The sequence below is a fragment of the Physeter macrocephalus genome, chromosome 11 (genome assembly GCF_002837175.3).
Source record: "Physeter macrocephalus isolate SW-GA chromosome 11, ASM283717v5, whole genome shotgun sequence".
Lineage (NCBI taxonomy): Eukaryota > Metazoa > Chordata > Mammalia > Artiodactyla > Physeteridae > Physeter > Physeter macrocephalus.
In genome coordinates this window covers 167,623,771-167,635,310 of record NC_041224.1, presented here as the reverse complement: position 1 = coordinate 167,635,310, position 11,540 = coordinate 167,623,771, and the positions used below count along the sequence as shown (strand labels likewise).

The following is an 11,540-nucleotide window of genomic DNA, read 5'->3' as shown; positions in this document are numbered from 1 at the left end:
CGCAGGCTCAGCGGCCATGGCTCACGGGCCCAGCCGCTCCGCGGCATGTGGGATCCTCCCGGACCGGGGCACGAACCCGTGTCCCCTGCATCGGCAGGTGGACTCTCAACCACTGCGCCACCAGGGAAGCCCCAAGCCTATTTTTTAAAGCATGTTGAACATGAGGTTTATTTTAAGTACGAGTCTGCTATGTGTTATACTGACAGTAGATACAGGGCCAGAATAAGTTTGTAAATATTCATACACGTGTAAAAAAGACTGCAACTTACACATACTTTCTTTACTTGATTGAAAGACTTCTTCTGGTACATAAAAAGCTTTCTGTAGTTGATCTCAGCTTTGTTCACACTGAAGTGAGTTGTATCCAGGTTTTCTAAGCTCAAGACTGCTCAATTGCTGCTGCCGCCACCGTTGGTTTGTTTTCTTTCAGGATCAAGGTGGATACTTTCATATAAAATCTTGTTTTTAATTCCTTCTCTGGCAAGTCTTTCCTGGATTCTTAGCTTTGCATAATTATACCTACAATGGAACCAGCATCCTAAAGTCACCAAGATAAATCCTCCTACTCCAACATCACATGATCTTCTAATTCTACTGGTTAACAAAAAACGTCCAAAGCCAGCCTCAACAGATCCTAATGAACCGAATAATATCGAAACCTGTGCATAGGGAATGTTTTCAACATCTAAAATTCCTAGGAGCTTAAACGGCTTCCCCTTCCCGGGCTCCCCTGGCTCCAGCACAGCCGCCGTGGGGATGGTTGGCGCCTGTGCCCCTAATCAAGCCTATTTTTAATTAGATGAGTTTGAAGCCCTTTGGAAATGGGGATATAAATAAAATAAAACTATGTATTATTACATACCATAATATATAGCCTAATACATATACTATATAGTTCGTTTATTCTATTTTATTATATATTTTTTAAAACGTATTATTACATTTACATTTAATCTATATCTTTATAGATTACCATTACTTGCATAATTCAGAGGATTCCTGGAATTTATATTTGTCTGCTTGGCCATGCTCAGTATCATCAATGAAAATTATCCAGTAAATGCAGTGAAAGCACCAAAAGGTAAAGGCCAAGATAATCTTTTCCCATTCAATGGCTAATTATGAACATATTTTCATCTTTAAAGTCCCTGAAGGACAAAAATGAAGGACTTTTTTTAGGGAATATTTTTTAAGGTGTACCTATCAGGGCAGAGAAAAGAAATGAAATTAAATGATGAATGCACCCTATATGTTGGCCCCAGTCTCAAAACAAAATCCCTTAGGTTTTGGTGGAAACCTTGGAAATTTGAGCTATTGACTATTTTTCAGTCATTCTCCAATCAAAATACTGTAGCTATTCATTCATCTAATAAGTAAATGAGAAAATGGAACTTCAGAGCTTGGTGGTATTAGCATGTTATGAAGTAATGGATTAATTTGCTGTTTGTCACTAGGGGGGGCTTTAGGAAAGTTTTAAGCTGCATCTCTGTGAGGAAGACCATCAAGCCATAGGAGGCAATATTAACTTACAAATCTTACTCAAGGAGCGCAAGGAGTGAAAAGCATTTTGAAACGTGACTTCAAGGTAGAGCTTCTCCAATAACAGTTAGTGACATATACACCGAGTTCTTTCTTGAGCACAGGAAGAAATTACTGTATTATCTGAAGGCCCTTCATGAATAAAAAATCTTCATCATTGTCAACCTATAACTTGATTTCTCTTAATTTTATTGTTAAAGCTGGAGAGAACAGTAATGACCATAATTCTCTATAAAGCAACATGTGCTTAACAGATAGAAAAAAAGGACAGATAGACAAAAAAAGAGTGATAATAGGATAAACTGATGCCAAATGACCATTCTGAGTTCTCATAAGAAAAAGAACTCTGATATCTGAACACAAATGTCATCTTGTCCATAGAAATTTATCAGAGCTGTAACACCACAGAGTTCACTGCACGTTTTACGCTCCATTCCACGCTTTATTTTCATTTTTCCTATATTTTAAAAGAGCACAACATTATGACTCTGGAGGTAGCTTAGCTGGCTTCTTGTTTCTTGAAAAGAATCACTCATATCGTGACCCTTTGGAAAGGCTGCCAGAATTGCAGATATTAAGCCGGCTAGTAACTGTAATAGTCCTCCACAGCTCCAATTTCTCCCCAGCTGTGTTCCTTAAATCTTTTTGTCCAATTAAGAGAAGTCTCTGTGAACAGAACTTAAACATTCTATGGTTACTAAGTAACCTGTCCCTATAGCTTAAGAAGATTACTAAGTAACCTGTCCCTATAGCTTAAGAAGAGCATAGTATCTATTTTTCCACTGCCAATCAGTTGCCCACAATATATCTGGGTGGAGGCTCAGACTGAAGTTTTGATAATCTCCACCTAATGCATTCTCTGTTTAAAAGTGGCTTCACCATTAAAAAGAAAGCAAAGCAAAAAACATAACCGAGGGGGCTTCCCTGGTGGCGCAGTGGTTGAGAGTCCGCCTGCCGATGCAGGGGACACGGGTTCGTGCCCCGGTCCGCGAGGATCCCACATGCCGCGGAGCGGCTGGACCCGTGAGCCATGGCCGCTGAGCCTGCGCGTCCGGAGCCTGTGCTCTGCAACGGGAGAGGCCACAACAGTGAGAGGCCCGCGTACCGCAAAAAAAAAAAAAAAAAGCAAAAAACCACATAACCGAGCTGTTAGTTTATCCTGATATTATTTCTTTCAGTTAAAAAAATAGAGTTTGGAGTTTTAACGATTAGTGGATTTCTGGGAAGTTGCAATAAAGCTCCTATAGGTGCATCTATGAATAGCAAATAGCCACATAAAATCAGTTAAAAAAAAAAAACTGAGTTTGTAAGCCACCAATGAAAACCATCCTTTTTTAATGCCCTAACTAGTTTTCCTAAGGGATTCAATCTCCACTCTAGACAAAATGAAGGACAGAAATGAAGGACATTCAGGAATATTTAAATTTATATTGCATTAATTATTTCTTTATAATTTTGAGCAAATAAGCTTAGACAATGGAGATGGGGATGGGTTACTGACCCCGTCAGACATGCTCCATCTCTGACTTGCTTGGCTGAAATGTAAGGTTTCTCTTACCTTCTTTGAGTCCTTCCATTTCCTGGTCTGCAAACAACAGTTCAGTGTTCATTGTGTTTCGTGTTTTAAAACAAAAATCGAAATTCTCCAACATTATGAAAATATGTAATGAAAACAGCTTCTTGTTATATAACATTGTGTCCACTGAAGTTTATACCCATAGGCAACTTTAGATTAAAGAAAAGCATTATAAGTCAAGAAATGAATACAGGAGACCTTTCCCACAGTGAAGCCACAGTCTAGAAACTTTGGTCATGGGCTGGGCACAGAAAGATTTCCTCTGTTGTAAAGATTTCTTTTACAACATGCAGAGTGGATCCTTACGTAAGATAACTGGACATATAAGGTAGAATAAGTGATGCACTGAGCCTTATTAATTTACTTTCTAAACAAGGCTGGCAGTAAACAAATATTTTTCCTTGTATGTCAGAGAATGCGGGGGCTGGAAGGATGCCAGTAATCACCAAGCCAAAAGCTTCATCTTGCAGAAAAGACTGCTAGAGCCCAGAGCACGTAATTAGCCCACGCAACTCAGCTTTCTGACTCCGGATTTAGTGCTCATTCCACTAAATCAAGAAACAGGCAGATAACCAGACAATTATCTCAGTGACATTTCATTATGTATATTTGCTCTTTTATGCATGCACTACCTAAAACAATGGAAAATTTATTTTATTGTGCAATCATGAATGCATAAATGGAAAAGGTAAATGAGAATTTGCTTAAGTCCTTTGTCTTAGGCAAACCTGTACTTAAGCTGTCTGAGAGAAATGCAAATATGTATATTTTAAAGTCATACATTTTTCTAAAAGACCAGCATATATGATTCTTCCAAAATGAAAGTGAGCCCAGTTGAGCCCAGTTTTCTCCTACCCTGGAGATGTTTACTTTACCATAATCCGGAGATAATCTGTCATTCACATGGAGTTTGGGATAATTTTTCATTGGAGAATTAACCCCTCAGAAGGGGTAGCTTTTCTTTTGCAAGGATGGCAGAAAAGAATAACATTCATGACTCTCCCTGTAAACTAAAAACTGCCATACATTATTTCAACTAATATTAATGAGCACCTACTATGTGCAAGGCCCGTGCTCTTCAGCTCACATTTCCCCCCTTAGAGCCTACAGGACACAACCCTACCTTCTTCAGGTCATTTGCAACCCCTTCGGTGATCCTCTGGGTTTTACCTGCTTTGAACAGAATCACTGAAAGCTGGACATCTACAGGGCCATTATAAAGTGTCAGGTAACAAAGAATAGCCATTAAATGTGTGTTGGAATCTACTTACTTCTGAGTCCTGGGTCTGCTGTTTGTTGGCTCTGCAACCTTGACCAAGGGCTGCATGTCTTCATCTGCAGAATAATAATAATAGTATCTACTTCAAGTGATTGTTGTGAGAATGACACAAGATAATATAATAGCCTTCCACAGTGCCTGGGTGCCATAATTTAGGTTCCCCCAGAAGCAGACCCTGAGGCATATATTCAAGTACATGTAGTTTATTTAGGAGGTCATCCAGTAAACACCAGTAGGGGGGTACATAAGTGACATGAGAAGGGAAGGAAGCCATAAAGAGATGCTATCAAGCAAGTGGACAAGGAGCTCTGTGAAACAGTACAGAACACCTCAGAGTTATCCTCTGAGGTTGGGGAGCTGGGGTATTTATCCATCACCTATTGTCAGTCTTTGTCTAAGGGCTACTGGGGGTGGGTGGTTAATTCCCCATGGGCAGGTAAGGTGGCTTTCAGTATTCAGAGAAAGCTCTAGGCAATAAGGTGCAGGTGCTGACTGTTGAAGTTGGGACTGGCGTGCAAGGAAGTGGTAAGAGCTAAGGACTGACAGTAGCCACTCAACACACGTTTACTCTTTTTGTTCTTAAAAGTTATTATTATTAAGTGACTTATTACATTCTTTTCAAATTGAATATGCATGGCACAAAGAAGGCATTTGTTATGAACACCTGTTATTTGTGTCTGCCCAGCATCCTTTCCCTTTTCTTCCGATGGGAAATGCATCCCTTGTCCTTTGGGTAAGACTGTCTTGATCTTCTCTCCTTTCCAGGCCCCTCTCTTCTCCTGCCCCTCTGTTATCACAGGAAGGGGGAATGTGACCCTGGCCTGGCTGGAATATATCCAGCCAGCTAGCTTCGGGGATTGATTCAAAGGTGGGTGCGGAACCCTAGTCAGCATCCCATCTGATCAGTGTCCTCGTTAGGACTTAGCTGCTAGAGCTGTTGGTACTGATTCTTTCTGCTGGGTCTGCTCGGCTGGGTAGAGTTCTGGGCTGCTGACAGCTATGTTGCTTCATTTGGAAAGCATATGTATAACAGATAAAGAGATAGAGAAGGGTGGTGTGGTGGGGAGAGAGAGAGAGACTGTGAAGACATCATTTGAGCCCCCAAATACAGCTCTGGTTGAAGTATTGAATATTTGAACTGGTCTTCAAGTTATATGAGCCAATAAATTATTTGCTGTCACTTGCAATGAGTGAGTCCTAGCAGAGCATTTAATACGTATTTGTAGCATTTCGTGCTCTAAAATGCTAAGACTAACCTTTTAATACGCCACGTTAAGTGTAAATTCCCAAGTAATTGTGAAAGTTGCTTAGCAAGATATTGGAGACAGGTGTGTACTGACAGTATCTTTATATTCCAGAATATTCTTCCCCTCATTTGAGGTTTTAGCATTTCATGTCTCAGTCACATCATTAACTAACTTTTTAAAAAATAAATTTATTTATTATTTTTATTTTTGGCTGTGTTGGGTCTTCTTTACTGCACGTGGGCTTTCTCTAGTTGTGGTGAGTGGGGGCTACTCTTCGTTGCAGTGCGCAGGCTTCTCATTGTCGTGGCTTCTCTTGTTGCAGAGCACAGGCTCTAGGCGTGCAGGCTTCAGTAGTTGTAGCACGTGTGCTCAGTAGTTGTGGCTTGCGGGCTCTAGAGCACAGGCTCAGTAGTAGTGGCGCAGGGGCTTAGTTGCTCCGTGGCATGTGGGATCTTCCCGGGCCAGGGCTCAAACCTGTGTCCCTTGCAGTGGCAGGCAGATTCTTAACCACTGCACCACCAGGGAAGCCCCATTAACCAACTTTGAATTGCCCCAGGAGAAAGTTATTTCACTCCTGAGCACATCAAGAAGAAAGTCTCAGTTTGAGACTAGTGTGGTTTTAGCTCCTCTCACCTTTGCTAATCTCTCTTTCTAACAAGTACTGAAGCTCTAGCTCAGGCCATAGCATTTGAGGGAATCAGATTTTTGCCTTTGTTGTGCTTATTTATGGCAATTACTACCATCCTTCCAATTATAATTGAGGTATTAGTTTTCTTTAAAAATGTTTAACTTAAAAAATGAGTAAATTCAAAGGAAAACTATAAAGTAAATAATAGTATGATGGTGTAACAATATGGCAAAAGTCATGGGTGGCATTTAAAAGACAAGTTTGGGAATTTGAGGGAAACATTGGCTTATTATAATGTATCCCTTCTTCCATAGGGAAAAGAGAAAGGCTAGATAGACAAGGATCCATTCAGATTTGCATAGGCTAATTTTCTGATGTGATTTTGATTAAAGGACACAATTGGCTTATTGGGGAGTTTCAACTCATTTGGGGGTAAAAACATAGAAGAATTTTATTTTTTCTAGTCACTGTTTTCACCTGTGCTCTAATGAAGTCCCTTCCCCACTGGTTCACAGGGGCTCTTAAAGACACTTTGGCCTGATTCTTTAGCTTTTTGTCATTTTTGGTAATTAAAAGCACATTCAGTTTTGAAGACTCAGTTCTGCTTTTTAAATAAATTGTAACCTTTTGTCAGATCTAAGGCTCTTCTCTTCCCCTTTCCCAGAACTGGCTAGACTGGGGGCTCCAGGGACTGGTACTGGAGGTGTACTTGCAATGAGTGAGTCCTAACAGAGCATTTAATACGTATTTGTAGCATTTTGTGCTCAAAATGCTATCAGCTTTTATACACCCCTTCTCCCTACCTCCTTGTCCTGGTTCCTTTGATACTGAGGTGGAGAGGCAAAAGGAATGTCTTTATTTCTCTCTTCTTGCATGGCTGTCTCTGTTCTTCTAGCTCTTCGTCTAAGAGCTCAATGTGAAGGAGTAGTGGCTCCAACATGCCTTTTAATTTTTTTGGCCACACCGTGTGGCTTATGGGATTTTAGTTCCCCAACCAGGGACTGAACCCGGGCCCTTGGTAGTAAAAGCACACGTCCTAACCACTGGACCTCCAGGGAATTACCTCCAATATGCCCTTCTGAGGGCATTTTAGTCCCAAGCAACTTCCTCAGATGCTGGTAATATGCTGCAATACTTGACTCCAGATGAATCCCATCTGGCTGCACCCTTCCCCACTGATTCAGTGCACCCGCCTGTTTGGCCCCTGCTCTAGCAATCCCCAGCCAGACTATAGACTCCAGTTGCATGGACTTGCAGGTGCGTGTGGGATCCTTTTCTGTATTTGGGGGGAATTAGAACTATGGGAGAAGTGCATGCCCCTGACTGTCTGACTACCCTCCATCCTGCCTTGTCTCCTTAACTCCTTCCCTTCTGCCTGGATCACAGGGGCAGGTGAGCAGATTGGCTGGCTAACAGACATTTAACCAGAGAGTGGAATCAGAATACCCCTTTCTTTTCTTTTTTTTTTTTAAACATCTTTATTGGAGTATAATTGCTTCACAATGGTGTGTTAGTTTCAGCTGTATACAAAGTGAATCAGCTGTACATATACATATATCCCCATATCCCCTCCCTCTTGCTTCTCCCTCCCACCCTCCCTATCCCACCCCTCTAGGTGGTCACAAAGCACCGAGCTGATCTCCCTGTGCTATGCGGCTGCTTCCCACTAGCTATCTCTTTTACATTTGGTAGTGTATATATGTCCATGCTACTCTCTCACTTCATCCCAGCTCACCCTTCCCCCTCCCCGTGTCCTCAAGTCCATTCTGTACGTCTGCATCTTTACAGAATACCCTTCCTGTAGACACCTATGAATTCACCAATGAATGATTCTCTTGGGATCTGCCTCCCTTGGTTTCCAGGAGTGGGAGCGGGGGACGGGGGGCGGGGAGCAGCTTTTCCTTTCCTGACAACAAAGAAGAGAGACAGGGAATAGTTTCTCCGTATAAGAAATGCCCTCCACCAAAAGGTGACTTCTTTTTTCTCCAATCAGCCTCACATTTTCTTGTTGGTGGATGTAGTATGCTGAATGATGGCCACTCAAAGGTATCAGGTCCTAATCCCTGGATACTATAAATGTTATTTTATAAGGAAAAACGGTCTTTGCAGAAACGAGATGAGGAGATTCACTTGTATTATCTGGGTCAGGGGTCCCCAACCCCTGGGCCTTGGACAGTTAATGTTAACGGGCCGCACGGCAGGAGGGGAGCAGGGGGCAAGTGAGCTAAGCTTCACCTGCCCCCCCCCCATCGCTCACATTACGGCCTAAACCTTCGCCCGCCCCCCCACCCCGTTCGTGGAAAAATTGTCTTCCACAAAACCGGTCCCTGGTGCCAAAAAAGTTGGGGACCGCTGCTCCAGGTGGTCCCTAAATACAATCACAAGTATCCTTATAGGAGGAAGGCAGAAGGAGGTCACTCAGACAGTAAAAGAGAAGACGATGTAAAGATAGAAGCAGAGATTGGAGGGATGCAGTCACAGGCCAAGCAATGCCAGCAGCCACCAGAGGCCAGAAGAGGCAAGGAATGGATTCTCCGCTAGACCCTCCAGAGGTAGTGAGACTCTGCTTTCGGCCCAGTAATACTGATTTCAGACTTCTAGCCTCCAGAGCTGTGAGAGCATAAACTTTTGCTGTTTTAAACTACGCAGATTGTGGAAATTTGTTATAGCAGCCCTAGGAAATTAATATAGTGGGATAGGACACTTTTTGCTGAAATGATGCCCCTCACTGACTGTCATCAAGACAGGCATTTCTCAGAAATAGCAATGCGGGGACCTGTAACTTTTTGTTCTGATTTTGGGTCTTTTGTTCTGGGTATAGGGAGCCCAGGAAAGAAATTCCGCTAAGCACTTAACACCATCCTGTTCCAAAAAGGAACATCACCATTAACTCCCAGCATGGTCATTTAAATTTCTTTCTTTCTTTTTTTTGTTTTTTGTTTTTTTGCTTTTCCAGGCAATTGAGAATGTTGGTTTTCATTTATATATGACAAACAGAAGATTCTCTCACAAATTATAACAGAAACAACTATTTGATCCCAAATAGTCGATTTTCCCTTATATAATAATAGGACTCCCAAGTTTTAGCTGGGCCACGTGGAATCGATCTACAATTCTCATCCTCCTTTGTAAGTAGGAGGATGACAAAAATTTGGTTAGTGTGTAAAGTAGAAGAGATGCATGCAACACTAGGGCTGTGTCCTTAAAGCAGAGAATGTGCCTTTCTTTTTCCCTTTGCTCTTCCCAGTGGCTGGAATGTGGATGTGATGGCAGGACCTGGAGCAGCCATCTCAGACCATGAAGTGGCCCTGGGAATGAAGGCAATGCTCAGCATAGAAACAAGCTAGAAGGAGCGTGAGTCCCTGACACAGTGGCGTTTCATACCAATCCTGGCGTCAGACTTTCATAACAGAAAAAACTAAACTTTGGCATTTTCTGTTACTCACTGTTATATGTAATCCTAGCCAAACATAATTAGAATTTTTGTAGACTTCAAACTACACTATGGAAATGGATTCTCCTAGAAAGTAACTTTTTTGACCCCTTGGAATAGTCAATCAACTCAAAATGTCTACCTGGATTAGACTGAAATTATAACAGTATTTTTACTGTTATATATATGGGTATTTTCATTATTTCTAATATGAGCAATCTGAGAACTGACTTGAAATAAACAAAACCCACATTCAAATTTTATATAAAGGTTGCCTTTTCCACACTGTATTCTCTGTTCTTGGTGTCATCCAGAATAATTGTTTTAACATCTCTAAAGATTTGGCTTATTATAGCATGGAAACATGACAGAATGAAGACATGAGATGGGAATCCTTGAGTTACATGGTGTTAACTAGTTGTGTAAACGTGAACAAGACACCTCTCTGAGCCTCAGTTTCCTGACCTTTAAAATAAAAGAGTTAAAATACAATAAGTTTTGCTTCCAGTCCTTATTCCATGAAAAAAAAAAAGGGTATTTTTTAAGAGTATCATTTTCCTAGTGTTCTGACAAAGACCAAATCTCTAAAACTTTGGAGTTATTTTAGGACCCATGCTATCAAGCTGCTTATGGAAGATGGGAGATTTATTGTTAGTGATTTCACTGGGATTTTGTTCTTAGAAAATTATTCATGGTCTTAAATCATGTTTAAACATCCAGATTGTTGACACTACCATTTTATAAAAATGGAAGAGTTTCAGAGTGAGGAAGTAAATTATTCTGCTGGGTATCTTCTTGACTGATTGGAGTGAGGCATCTTATGTTAAACCCATAAGAAACTGATTTCTTTTACCCTCTTTTGTTAGATATGTTTTTACATATTCCTTATACCATAGTTCAGTGTCCTCTAGTGGTTACAGTCTAAATCAGAAATCACAAAAGCCTGCAGTGAGTGGGCAGTTGACATAAAAGTGTGAGGACAATAGGTGCTTGGACACTGGTACTGCTGCCAGGTGTAACCACTGCCTGGGTACTTTGCATTTTCAGCAACAGACATAATCAAACACATCCCCTGGCTGCACATCACACATAAGCACCAACTGGTAACCCATGATCTTCAGGCATTGCTGGCCAAACCTGGCTGCTTATTAACAATCTCCTGGAGAGCTTTTGAAAAATACTAATGCCTGGGCCTCCCCCATAGCAATTCTGATTTAATTCAATTTGGGTTGGGCTTGGGCACTGATACATATATATATATGGCATCTCCTCTGCCGATACTCATGTGCTTAGGTTTGAAAAGCACTGGAGATATACTGCTATAAATTGCTTACACTGCAAATAAAGTGGTATAATACATTTGCAGGGAGACTCTCATTAATTAAAGATGCATATTGTAAACCTAGGGTAACCACTAAACATTTTTGGGGGGCTGCATATGGCTTTTTTCCCTGCCAGTTTTATTGAGGTATAATTGACATACAGTGCTGTATAAGTTTGTCTACAGCATAATGATTTGACTTACATCATGAAATAATTATCACAATAAGTTTAGTGAATGTCATCTCATATAGCCACAAAATTTAAGAAATAGAGAAAAAATACTTTTCTTGTGATGAGAACTCAGGATTTACTTGTTTAACAACTTTCATATGCAACATACAGCAGTGTTAATTATATTAATCATGTTGTACATCACATCCCTAGTACTTATTTATCTTATAACTGGAAGTTTGTACCTTTTGACCACCTTCAAGCCACTTTACCCATCTCCTTTGGTAACCAGAAATCTTACCTCTTTTTCTATGAGTTTCTTTTTGAAGTATAATTAGTTCCTG

The 11,540-nt window shown here is 40.9% G+C and overlaps 1 protein-coding gene across 1 annotated transcript; it reads right to left on the bottom strand.

The window, feature by feature from the left end:
• Positions 1 to 384: 384 nt before the first annotated feature.
• LOC102995051 (cytochrome c oxidase assembly protein COX20, mitochondrial-like) lies at positions 385 to 3,149 on the bottom strand. Its single transcript, XM_055088500.1, has 2 exons — positions 3,098 to 3,149; positions 385 to 775 (listed from the first exon to the last, which is right to left on the bottom strand). The coding sequence occupies exons 1-2, from the start codon at positions 3,147 to 3,149 to the stop codon at positions 390 to 392; spliced, it is 438 nt and encodes a 145-aa protein (XP_054944475.1). The 3' UTR covers positions 385 to 389.
• Positions 3,150 to 11,540: the final 8,391 nt, after the last annotated feature.

What these genes read in the sequence shown, in the direction of transcription:
- LOC102995051 (XM_055088500.1), bottom strand. Translation starts at nt 3,149, where the DNA reads ATGAACACTGAACTGTTGTTTGCAGACCAGGAAATGGAAGGACTCAAA. An exon ending in AATGGAAGGACTCAAAGAAG is followed by an intron (nt 776 to 3,097) that starts GTAAGAGAAACC and finishes AGGCTTGATTAG; the next exon opens with GGGCACAGGCGCCAACCATC.